The 12,878-nt window shown below is 45.6% G+C and overlaps 1 protein-coding gene and 1 non-coding gene across 6 annotated transcripts in view; both read right to left on the bottom strand.

The window, feature by feature from the left end:
* Positions 1–12,878, bottom strand: part of LOC100392080 (uncharacterized) — a 63,707-nt gene that overhangs the window by 32,144 nt on the left and 18,685 nt on the right. The window contains exon 2 of one of the 5 annotated variants that reach the window (XM_078330600.1): positions 10,370–10,625. The exons of 3 other annotated variants lie outside the window; for them this stretch is intronic. In XM_078330600.1, coding sequence (XP_078186726.1) covers positions 10,500–10,625 — 126 coding nt within the window. In that variant the 3' untranslated portion in view covers positions 10,370–10,499. Of the gene's footprint in view, positions 1–10,369; positions 10,626–12,878 lie in introns of those variants that run through there. One more of the 5 variants, XR_013519828.1, reaches the window with a different exon arrangement.
* On the bottom strand, positions 7,237–7,377 carry LOC118143291 (U4 spliceosomal RNA). Its single transcript, XR_004727525.1, has one exon. It is a non-coding gene; the product is annotated as a U4 spliceosomal RNA (small nuclear RNA).

The raw sequence follows: 12,878 nt of genomic DNA, 5'->3' as shown, positions 1-12,878 counted from the left end.
TGGGAGGCACCTGGTGGGACGTAATTGAATCATCTTTCCTGTGCTCTTCTCATGATAATGAATAAGTCTCATGAGATCTGATAGTTTTATAAAGGGAAGTTTCCCTGCCCAAGTCCTCTCTCTTGCCTACCACCGTGTAAGACGTCCCTTGCTCTTCTGCCATGATTGGGAGGCCTCCTCAGCCATGTGTAACTGTGATTCAATTAAACCTCTTTCCCTTATAAATTACCTAGCCTTGGGTGTGTCTTTTTATTAGCAAGCATGAGAACTGACTAATACAAGGTCTAAGTATTACCAGTGTTGGAACTATTCCTGAAGGCAAACTTCCTTTTCACAGTCAAGTTCTTCTTGGGAAGAGCGTAGTGGTGCAGCCTTGACCTCCTGGGCTCAAGCATTCCTCCCAGCTCAGCCTCCCAAGTAGATAGGGCTACACCTGTGCACTACCATGCCTATGTTTTCATTTTTTGTAGAGATGAGGTCTTGCCCAGGCTGTTGCTTAATTCTTGGCCTCAAACAATCCTTTCACTTTGACCCTCCTAACATGCTGGGATTACAGACATGAGCCACCACACTCGGCATAGTTCTGCTTTCAGATTCAAGCAGTTGTCATCTTCTTTGCCAAGAGGCTCTGTCTGGGTTCCTTGGTCAGACGTCTCCTTTGCTTCATTCTTCATCACATGTCTTTTGGCGGCAAACTTCCTTTTCTCTGGCTTCAGGAGGTCCATCAGAGTAACATTTTAGCTGCCCTTGACCCCTCCCTTACTGTTTCCCATGGGAGGAAGAATAACTCTCTGGTGGGTGTAGGAGAAGGAACTGGGCATGCTCCACTTAGTCCCTTCCTTCTGTTCTTTTTACCAACACACCTTCTCTTCTGGTCCTCCATGCCTTAAGTCCTATAGGGGCAGGCTCTACCTCGAGGCATAGGCCTGCCCACTCCAGTGCTGCGCAGCAACGTGCTAAGCACTCAAACGGGGTGGTTAAGTCTGCCTAACTCGAGGATGAGGAATTAGAAGCTCTTTAGTTGACTGGATGCAGTGGATGTAATCCCAGCACTTTGGGAGGCTGAGGTGAGAGGATTGTTTGAGCCCAAGAGTTCAAGATCTGCCTGGGTAACATAGTGAGACCCCACCTGATATGGTTTGGATTTGTGTCCCTACCCAAATCTCATGTGAAATTGTAATCCCCTGTGTTGGAGGAGGGGCCTGGTGGGAGGTCATGGGATCCTGGGGGCGAAGTTCCCCCTCTTTGTTCCTGTGATAGTGAGTTCTCATGAGACCTGGTTGTTCGAAAGGTGTGTAGCACCTTGCACTTTGCCCTCTTCCTCCCACTCCAGCCTGCTTCCCCTCACCTTCTGCCATGATTCTAAGTTTCCTGAAGCCTCCTGAGCCATCCTTCCTGCTCAGCCTGTGGAACCATGAGCCAATAAAACCTCTTTTCTTAGAGACAGGCACAGTGGCTCATGCCTGTAATCCCAACATTTTGGGAGGCTGAGGTAGGAGGATCATTTGAGGCCCAAGTTCGAGACCAGCCTGGCCAACATGGTAAAACCCTGTCTCTACTAAAAATACAAAAATTAGCTGGGTGTGGAGGTGCACACATGTAGTTCCAGCTACTCAGGGGGCTGAGGAAGGAGAATCTCTTGAGCCACTGCACTTCAGCCTGGGTGACAGAGCAAGACTCCTCTCAAAAAACAAAACAAAACAAAAAAAACCCAACTTTTAAATTTTTATTTATTTATTTATTTATTTTGAGACGGAGTTTTGCTCTTGTTACCCAGGCTGGAGTGCAATGGCGTGATCTTGGCTCACCGCAACCTCTGCTTCCTGGGTTCAGGGAATTCTCCTGCCTCAGCCTCCCGAGTAGCTGGGATTACAGGCACACACCACCATGCCCAGCTAATTTTTTGTATTTTTAGTAGAGATGGGGTTTCACCATGTTACCAGGATGGTCTCGATCTCTTGACCTCGTGATCCACCCGCCTCGGCCTCCCAAAGTGCTGGGATTACAGGCGTGAGCCACCGCGCCCGGCCTGAACCCCCAACTTTTTGAAAGATAAATTACCCAGTCTTAGAATCTCAGGTAGTTTTTTGTTTGTTCTGTGTGTGTGTGTGTGTGTGTGTGTGGTGTTGTTCATTCGTTTGTTTGTTTGTTTGTTTGTTTGTTTTGAGAAAGAGCTTCACTCTGTTGCCCATGCTGAAGGACAGTGGCACGATCTCGGCTCACTGCAACCTCCACCTCCAGGGTTCAAGCGATTCTTCTGTCTCAGCCTCCCGAGTGGCTGGGGCTGCAGGTGCCCACCACCATACCTGGCTAATTTTTGTATCTTTAGTAGAGATGGGGTTTTGCCATATTGCCCAAGCTTGTCTTGAACTTCTGACCTCAAGTGATCCACCCGCCTTGGCCTCCCAAAATGCTGAGATTACAGGCATGAGCCACTGTGCCCAGCTGGGTAGTTCTTTATAGCAGTGCAAAAACAAATATGCCATCTGTACCAAAAATAATGTTTAAAATTAGCTGGGCATGGTGGCATGTCCCTGTGGTCCAAGCTACTTGGGAGGCTGAGATGGGAGGATTGCTTGAGTCTGGGAGATCAAGGCTGCAGTGAGCCATGATCACACCACTGCACTGCACTCCAGCTTGGGCAAGGGAGCCAGACCCTGTCTCAAAAAAAAAAAAAGAAGAAGAAGCAGCAGCAGCTCTGTAGCCATACACCTAAAGCAAATCTCTCCAAAATCACTTCATTGGAAACCAAATAATACTGTCATCCTCACCTATTTGGTTCCCATGTCTTCCCTTCATTTTGTGCCAAATTCAAGACAGAAAAAGTGGCATGTTCTTTACTTGGCTTTCCCCAAACCCTATCAGTCTCAGTAGAGGCACATCTAAGCAGCCTACAATTAAATTAGAGAACTGGACCTCCCAACAAATAGAAATAACACATAATTCATTTTAAGTCTAACAACAAATAGAGACAACACATAATTCATTATAAGTCTAGCAGTGAAGTGATGGGATTTAAAAAAAGAAGTTATGTTCTTTCCATGTGTAGCTAAAATATTTACACGGGGCCCTGGTCATATACAAGTGGTGGTTTACAAAGCACAGCTTGTTCAAACCAAACAGTTGCTCTGTTCCCGCTTTTGGAAACCTATCAAGGAATCAGTGTTTACTTAGACAACTCGGGCCCCAAGCGGCCCTTGTGTAGGCTGAATTCAATCCAAGGAGAAGCCCAGGAACATTCCTCCTTTTCCCCTGACCATTAAACCGCAGACCTCTCAGTTCTCCAGGGCCCTCTCGAAGGCATCCGGTTCAGCCTCTGGTCAACTGTCCAGCGCCCAGGCTAGACAATGTAGACAAAGTCCTGTTTTAGAATTGGCCCCTTGGTGCCCAACTTTTTGAGTAATCGTGTGTGTGTGAACGTCTCATTTTAACTCCTAAAGAGAGAGCATGCGCTTCAGGGCAAAGGATTTGATGTTTAATATGTGGGGGACTTGAATTAGTCTAGAGCATAATTCAGGAGACGGGCCAGCTGTGGGAAACTGGCCGCAGAGAACCTAGGAAGGTCAAGTCTGAGTGTTCAGGAAACACAATCTTCTATTTCTACCCAAAGCAAGAAAACAAGCCCAATGTTATTGAAGAACAGTAGAGGTACAAGTGTGAACATCAACAACAGTGCACATAAAAAAGCACATGCGGCTGGGCTTGGTGTCTCAAGCCTGTAATCCCAGCACCTTGGGAGGTGAAGGCAGGTGGATCACTGGAGTCCAGGAGCTGAAGACCAGCCTGAGCAACAAGGTGAAACTCCGCCTCTACAAAAATTACAAAAAGTAGCCAGGCGTGGTGGCATGAGCCTGTAATGCCAGCTACTTAGGGAGGATCATTTGTTCCTGGGAGGTTGAGGCTATAGTGAGCCATAATTTTTCCATGGCACTCCAGCCTGGGCAATAGAGCAAGACCCTAATTCACAAGAAAAAAAAAAAGCACATGCCAAGTGCCTAGGCTCTGAAAAAAGGGTAGTAGTAATTGTTATTGTTCTTGCTGAGATAACTTAGAAAATTAATCTCATAAGAATCTCATAAGAATTCACTCACTATCACAAGAACAGAAAGGGGAAATTCCACCCTCACGATCCAATCACTTCCTGCTAGGTCCCTCTCCTGACACGTGGGGATTGCAATTTGACACGAGATTTGGGGGAGGACACAGAGCCAAACCATATCAACTAATGAGATCAGCACGTGGATAGGCTCAGTGGGAATTAGACTGACAGAGTTAATGCAGTTAATAGTAGTTTCTGTCTGTCCTACCCTTTTACTTGGTGACTGTCTTTCTCTGATTTTAGGTGTTTCTTTTTTTTTTTTTTTTTCTCAAGACAGTCTTGCTCTGTTACCCAGGTTGGAGTGCAGTGGCACAATCTCAACTCACTGCAACCTCCACCTTCTGGGTTCAAGCAATTCTCCTGCCTCAGTCCCACAAGTAGCTGGGATTATAGGCGCGCACCACCACGTCTGGCTAATTTTTGTATTTTCAGTAGACAGGGTTTCACCACGTTGGCAAGGCTGGTCTCCAACTCCTGATCTTGTGATCTGCCCACCCTGGCCTCCCAAAGTGCTGGGATTACAGGTGTGAAGCACCATGTGCAGCCTGATCTTAGGTGATTCTAACAGGACCGAAATTTACAATCTTGAAGAACAATGGAGGTACAAGTGTGGACATCAACAATAGTGCACATAAAAAGCACATGAGGCTGGGCTTGGTGGCTCACACCTGCAATCCTAGCACATTTTAGGAGGCCAAGGCCGGTGGATCGCTGGGGTCCAACCCCACCCAAATCTCATGTCAGTCTCCTGGACTCAAAAAGTCCACCTGCCTCAGCCTCTCAAAGTGCTAGGGTTACAGGCATCAGCCACCAAGCCCAGCCATATGTGCTTTTTATGTGCACTGTTGTTGATGCTCACACTTGTACCTCCACTGTTCTTCAAGATGGTAAGTTTCCTGAGACACTGTCTACCAGTACAGTGGCATGTCCTTTACTGTCTGGGACAGTGACCTGGGACAGACCAATCATAGCAGCCAAACTTGTCATCCAACATGGGTGGTCTCAGTGATAGGCATGTTACTCAAGCAGGGCCAATCAGAATCCTTCTATAAGATTTGGAATTTCCCAGGAGGCAAGTTAGTATAATAGAGAAAGCATGAGCTTTGGTAACTGAAGGTTTGGATTCTGGCTCACAGAGTTGGGCAAGTTTCTTTACTTTGAGGATTAACTGAGAGAAAATAGAGTACTTGGCACAAAGTAGACATCAGTAAGTGACTTTGTCAATAACCTTCGTAATAAAAAACAGTACTCGGCCGGGCGTGGTGGCTCACGCCTGTAATCCCAGCACTTTGGGAGGCCAGGAGGGGTGGATCATGAGGTCAAGAGATTGAGACCATCCTGGTCAATATGGTGAAACCCTGTCTCTACTAAAAATACAAAAAAATTAGCTGGGCACGGTGGCGCATGCCTGTAATCCCAGCTACTCAGGCGGCTGAGGCTGGAGAATTGCCTGAACCCAGGAGGTGGAGGTTGCGGTGAGCCAAGATCGTGCCATTGCACTCCAGCCTGGGTAACAAGAGCGAAACTCCATCTCAAAAAAAAAAAAAAAAAAATAAATAAATAAATAAAATAAAAAACAGTACTCTAATTAACCTTCCTCACTGTTCCACCTTGCCTGATCAATCTTTGCTCTGTAAAGCTATAATTGGGAGACCCACCTTTTAGTGGGGAGGGCCATACTTAATTTTCCCTGGACCTTGAGCTTTCCAGAGAGTAGAGAAGGGATGAGAGAGTAAAGTCTCAGAATGGGAAGGTCATTGTCCAGTCAATTCACTGACTACAAGGAACTGGGGAATCTTTCGTTTGGCTGGGGTTCTAAAAGTTGTTTTCAGCCTAGATGCTAGATCAGTGCTGCCTCATAGAACTTTCTTCTCCGATGGAAATATTTATATCTGTGCTGTCTACCACAGTAACCATGAGCTACACGTGACTACTGAGCACTTGGAGAAGGACCAGTGGGACTGAGGCACTGAATTATTTATTTATTTAAATTAATTTAAATTTGTATATCCACCTGTGGTGATGGCTACCATATGGAACAGAGCAGCTCCAGATTGGAGCATGGCATTAGCAGACAGACACAGAAGGGGATGAGAATAATAGCTGGTGCTTGCCTGGGCAGGGAAGGCTACTACAGCTTAGAAGCAGGTGGGCCTCCAGGTTTAGAGAGGTGCTAAAGGAAAGCCATCTGTCCACGTGCAGTGGCTCATACCTGTAATCCCAGCACTTTGGGAGGCCAAGGCAGGCTGGTTATTTGAGGTCAGGAGTTTGAGACCAGCCTGGCTAACATGGTGAAATGCCATTTCTGCCAAAATTAGCCAAGCATGGTGCCTGTAATCCCAAATGCTCGGGAAGCTGAAGCAGGAGAATTGCTTGAACCCAGGAGATGGAGGTTTCAGTGAGCTGAAAACCATCTCAAAAAAAAAAAAAAAAGAAAGAAAATCATCTATCTAGTTAGCAATTTAAAAACAATGCTCTTTAAAACCCATTTAAAGCATGCGTGCTTTATGTGTAAAGTTTCAGGACTTCTGAGAAGAGTGTCTAAAAAATTGTTTTAAATCTGTAAATTGTAAAAGTAATTAGCTGCATTACATGAAGATTAGTAACTAGAGGGGAAAAAAATCGCTCCAAATCCCACCACACAGATACGTTTGTTTGTTTGCTTGATTTTAGAGACAGGGTCTGGCTCTGTTGCCCAGCCTGGAGTGCAGAGGCATAGTCACAGCTCACTGTAGTTTCGAACTCCTGGGCTCAGGCGATCTTCCCACCTCAGCCTCCCAAGTAGCTGGGACTACAGGCATATGCTGCCATGCTGGCTAATTTTTGGAATTATTTTTCAGACAGGGTCTTGCTATGTTGCCAGGCTGGCCCCTTATTCCTAGTCTCAAGAGATTCTCCCACCTCAGCCTCCCAAAGTGCTGGGATTATAGTCATGAGCCATCACGCCTGACCTATAATCATACTTATATATTTCCTTTCTGTCTTTTACACAAGTATATTTATATTTCACATGATAACTTATGAACTGTAATCTCCATGGGAATTATGTTCTGCATCCTACATTTTTCGTTTGCTATAAGTACTTTTCTGCCATCATAATTTTTGTGTCTTTTTCTTTTTTAAAAAATAACATTCAGTCTACATAGAGACTATCAAAAATTGCCAATGCTGACCATGTTGCAAGTTGTCATGGTGGGATATTGGGAAAAGTTTTCAATTAACAATAATTGTACCTTGTATAAATCTCACTGGCTACGATACTGCCATGGCACAAAACTTCTTGTATCTTTTTTTTTTTTTTTGAGATGGAGTCTCACTCTGTCGCCCAGACTGGAGTGCAGTGGCATGATCTCAGCTCACTGCAACCTCCACCTCCCTAGTTCAAGCAATTCTCCCAAGTAGCTGGGATTATAGACTCCTGCTACCACGCCCAGCTAATTTTTTCGTATTTTTAGTAGAGATGGGATTTCACCATGTTGGCCAGGCTGGTCTCGAACTCCTGACCTCAGGTGATCCACCCGCCTTGGCTCCCCAAAGTGCTGGGATTACAGGTATGAGCCACCATGCCTGGCCCACAAGATCATTTATTTTTCAGAGCCTCAACTTTTTCATCTATAAAATAGGAATAATACAACCTGCCTTTCCTGGTTGTTATCAGAACTGGGCATTTATACATTGCCTCTCGCACTACCCAGCACCATGGAAATGTTTAATGAATTACAACTAACACTATTATAGTTTTTGTTTTGTTTTGTGCTTTTGTTTTGTGGGCGACATGCTGTCACCCCAGGCTGGAATGCAGTAGTGCCATCACAGTTAACTGCAGCCTCAAACTCCTGGACTCAAGCAAACCTCCTGCCTCAGCCTCCCCAGTGGCTAGGCATGTCACCATGCCCAGCTAATTTTAAATTTTTTATTTTGTATGGATGGTGTGTCACTATGTTGCCCAGATTGGTCTTGAACTCCTGCTGTCAGAGGTATTTGAACCAGAGCAACTCCATCTTAAACAGAGGCTGGGTAAAATAAGGCTGAGACCTACTGGGCTGCATTCCCAGGAGGCTAGGCATTCTAAGTTACAGGATGAGATAGGAGGTCGGCTCAAGATGCAGGTCACAAAGACCCTGCTGATAAAACAGGATTCGGTAAAGAAGCCAGCCAAAACCCACCGAACCAGGATGGCAATGAAAGTGACCTCTGGTTGCCCTCACTGTGTATGCTATGTTAATTCTAATGCATTAGCATGCTAAAAGACACTTCCACCAGTTCCAGGACAGTTTGCAAATGCCATGGCAATGTTCTGAAGTTGCCCTTTATGGTCTCAAAAGGGAAGGGACTCTCGATTCCGAGAAATACCTGTCCCTTTCCCAGAAAACTCATGAATAACCCTTTTGTAGCATAGAGTCAAGAAATAACTGTAAGTACACTCAGTTGAGTAGCACATAGCACTGCTCTGCCTATGGAGCAGCCATTCTTGTATTCTTTTACTTTCTTAATAAAGTTGCTTTCACTTCACTCTAGGGACTTGCCCTGAATTCCTTCTTGCACAAGATCCAAGAACCCTTTCTTGGGGACCAGATTAGGATGCCCTTCTGGTAGCACCGGCCTCATGATCCTTCTGCCTCAGCCTCCCAAAGTGTTGGGATTACAGGCGTGAGCCACCGTGCCCACCCCCTGGCCTAGTTGTTAAAAAAATCATAATCATTTTTAGGAAGTTCAATTTCAAGGACCTCTCCTTTTCAAGAAGATTTCCCTATTTGTTTATGCTAACAGGTCTCATGGCCCATCTCTTCTGATGGGATCAGAATCCCCGACAGCTTAGAGGCTGGCAGGCTGAGGGCCCCCAAGGCGTGAGAGAAGAGGGGGCTGTGGAGAACTTGGGGGAAGCACCTGAAAGCCAGAGGTGGGCTGAAGGGGGATTCGACCTGCTCCTACTAACCAAATGCACAGTCCTCCCCTCAAGCTTGCTTCTCCTCTGAGCTCTTTTGCGCCCTTGGTGATGGGTGAGGGAGACTGAGCATGAAGAACGTCACAATGGTGGTAGGTGTTAGGGTGGTGGGGCCGGGGGTTAGAAGAATCAGGAGGCTCCCTTGTGTTTTCCCTCCAGAGTTGGGGTGGTAGATAAGGCATTGTGTTTGGAATTCAGCACCATGGGTGTAGGTAGCTGGGGTTCTAGTCTCTCCTGAGCTACCCTGGGCTATTATTATACCCCATGAGTCCTCTTTTCCTTATCAGTGAAATGGCGATGCCAATAATAATGTCCACACAGAATTAGGAAGCTCAAATAATAAGCAATAGTGTTGTCGCCAGGTGTGGAGCACCTACTGCTTGCCAGGTCCTGGATTGAGTAATTCATATGCATTACTTCATCAATCCTCACAACAGGCCCCAAAGGTAGGTGTTATTGTTTCCATTTTACAAGGAGGAACCCAGGGCTCAGAGAGGGGGAAGGCTCCTTCCCATTCACCTCCCTGCTTTGTAAAATGGAAAGTCCTGGGTAGTTGTAATTTGTAGTTATGAACCTCTGGAGTTCTCAGATCACTCCTTGGAGATCTGTGCTAGAAAGTTCTAGAAGGTTGCAGAGTTTATTAAATAAATTGATTTGACATGTATTTGTTGAGCACTTTGCTATGGTCTGAATGTTTTCGTGCCCCTAATCTTCATATGTCAAAACCTTCACTTCCGAGGTATTAGGAGCTGGGGATTTGGGGAAGTGATCAGGGCATGAGAATGGAGACCTCAGGATTGGGATCAGTGTGCTTGTGATAGAGGCCACAGGGCACTAGCCTGCCCCTTCTACCATGTGGGGACACAGTGAGAAGGCACCGCCTATGAACCATGAATAGGGCATTCACTGGACAACAAATCTGCTGGCGCCATGATCTGGGACTTCCCAGCCTCCAGAACTGTGAGAAGTAAATTTCTGCTGTTTACAAGCCACTCAGTCCATGATAGTTTGTTATAACAGCCAAAATAGACCAACACACCTGCTGTGTGCTAGGAGTGGTTCTAGGTGGTTGGGATTCAGCAATGAACATCATAAAGCACCTTCAAAGAGGATACATGGTTGCATGCAGAGACTGAAAGATCAGCAACAAAGAAGTACAAAATAAGACAAGGTAAGTAGTGAGTGCAGTGTTTTGTCCAAAGGTCAGAGAAGGAGGTTGTGCTCACCACTTGCATTACAGTCTACAAGGATGTAACCTCCATAAGGACAGGGCCCTGGGACCTTGTTCATCCTCACAGCTCCAGTCCCTAGCACAAGTTCTGGTTTCTAGTAGGTGCTCAATAAATATTCGTTGAATGAATGAATGAACGAATGAATGAAAATGAATAGCCTCAGTCTCAGACCTGCTAGAGAAATGTCCATTTTAGGGTAGGCATGGGATTTTGAATTCACTTCCTATGAGCTGACATTTGCGGAGAAACTCATGTGCCCCAGGCGCTGTGCCATCCTCCGCTGCTCAGTACATCCCCTTCCCTTGAGCATCTTCACTAGAGAAGATGGTGGCGCTTGCAATCTAGTGGTCTAGAAGAGAAGGCAGCAAAGAGAATAGGGAAGAATAGGAGTTAAGTGCGAAGAGGAAGCATTTCAGGGTCAGCAAAGAATTCAGCAAGTGTATTGCCTGACATTTTTTTTCTTGATACAAAAAATAGCTAGTTCTGCTTTTTGGACTGGGGCTCGCTGAGTCAGGGGTTCAAAGAGAATAGCATGAGGATAGGAGCAGTACATGTCATCTGCAGCAGATGGTGATGCCCCAGAGACAGAACGTGGCCTTGAAGATGCTTCCCTCTACTGCCTCTGGCCCAAGAATCAAGGTCAAGGGCAGGCAACCAAGCTCAGCTCCCTAGGGTCCCAATCCCAGCCTCTCAACTAGGTCAGCCCTTCCCAAGAACATTACCCTTGTTCCACCCGCTTGGACTCCACACCAGGCTCAGTTGAGTCTCAGAGGCCAAGGGTGTGAGAAGAATCATCCCAGCATCTGTTATTAACCATTATTTCTATTTATTTGGCTGCACTTTCACTTTGGCCCTGAGAACACTGGGTCGGTGCTTCTTTGAGCACAAAGTGACTGATTTGCCAGGTCTTTGTTCAGCCTCACAAAAGAAGGGGATGATTATTACAAGAACAGATTTTGCATTCATATTTACCCCAGATGACATTGCCTTGATCCCTAAAATAACTCCAGATCGCCTGGGCGGAACTTGCTTGTTCCTTTTCATCTTGCTATTTTGCAATTGTTTATGGAGACCATCACCATAGTGATATTATCAGAGCAGGGCAGAATGAAACTCCAAACTCTGGGTTGTTATTGGTTTTTCCTTTGAACCTTGGAACATGACTTTTTCACCCCAAACCTTCTCTTTTATTTCTTATAAGCATTAAAGTTCCCAGTTCCAACTCAGCCAGCATCACTTTCTGATGCATCCCCAGCAGTTAAAACCACAGAGGTGGTCCACACTGGGATGAGTGATGGAAGTGCTTGGGTTGAGTTTCCAAACTGGAAACTGTATTTGCCAGAAATCCCCTTTCCTTCAGATAAGACTGGGGTCAAAGTACTAGAGTGTTGAAAAAGGCACTAAATAAACTAAGAATCTAAAGGACCTTCAGTGTTTGGGCCAAGGAACATGGTGATAGAGTTCAACAAATAAACACAGCTGGCGTAGGGTGAGTCTTTAGCAAACACTTATCTTCTTGACTTTTTTTTTTTTTTTTTTGGTCATAATCGTCATCTTGGCCCAAATCCTTTATTATAGCATTCTCATACACTGCTGCTGGAGGTGTGGATTTGTACAACTTTCTAATAGGAAATTTGGCAATGAATAACAAAAGTCTTGACACTGTAACTCTTCCTTTGATGCCAAATTCTACTTGTGGGTGCTGAGAAAATAATTAGGGACATGAGCAGAAGGATACATACAAAGATGTTTATTGCTAATAATGGTGAAAATCGGAAATAACCCAGTTGTACAACATTAGGGGATTGCTTTTCAAAATTCAAAATCCAGCCTGGCCAGTGGCTCATCCCTATAATCCTAGCACTCTGGGAGGCTGAGGTGGGAGGAGCACTTGAACCCAGGAGATCAAGACCAGCCTGGGCAACACAGTGCGACCCTGTCTCTACAAAAAAAAGTTTTTAAATAAAACAAACAAACAAAAAATCCTGATCCCTTCCATGCAATGGATACTGAGTCACTATTAAAAATTATGCCCACTGGGTGTGGTGGGTTATGCCCGTAATCCACCACACCCAGTGGTGGCTGAGGTGGGCAGATCACTTGAGGTCAGGAGTTCGAGACCAGCCTGGCCAACATGATGAAACTCTGTCTCTACTATAAGTATAAAAATTAACCTTTTAAAATAATCTTGGATGGGCACAGTGGCACACGTCAGTAATCCCAGACCATTGGGAGGCCAAGGTGGGAGGATAACTTGAGTTTGAGACTAGCCTGGCCAACATGGTAAAACCCTGTCAGTACTAAAAATACGGAAGGTAGCTGGACGTGGCAGCACATGTCTGTAAGTCCTAGGTGCTCAGGAGGCTGAGGCAGGAGAATCACCTGAACCTGGGAGGTGGAGGTTGCAGTGAGCCGAGATCACTCCACTGTACTCCAGCCTGGGTAACAGAGTGAGACTCCATCTTTAAAATATAAATAATAAAAAATAAATAAATAAAATAATCTCTCTGATGGTCATCACGGGCAGAACTAGAGTCCTATTCCAGAGACTCCTTGCATAAAGCTCATAAGATAAATGGTGTGCAGTCCAGGCACAGTGGCT

The sequence above is a fragment of the Callithrix jacchus genome, chromosome 7, assembly GCF_049354715.1.
Source record: "Callithrix jacchus isolate 240 chromosome 7, calJac240_pri, whole genome shotgun sequence".
In the NCBI taxonomy this organism is placed as follows: domain Eukaryota; kingdom Metazoa; phylum Chordata; class Mammalia; order Primates; family Cebidae; genus Callithrix; species Callithrix jacchus.
This window is presented reverse-complemented; position numbering and strand designations above follow the sequence as displayed.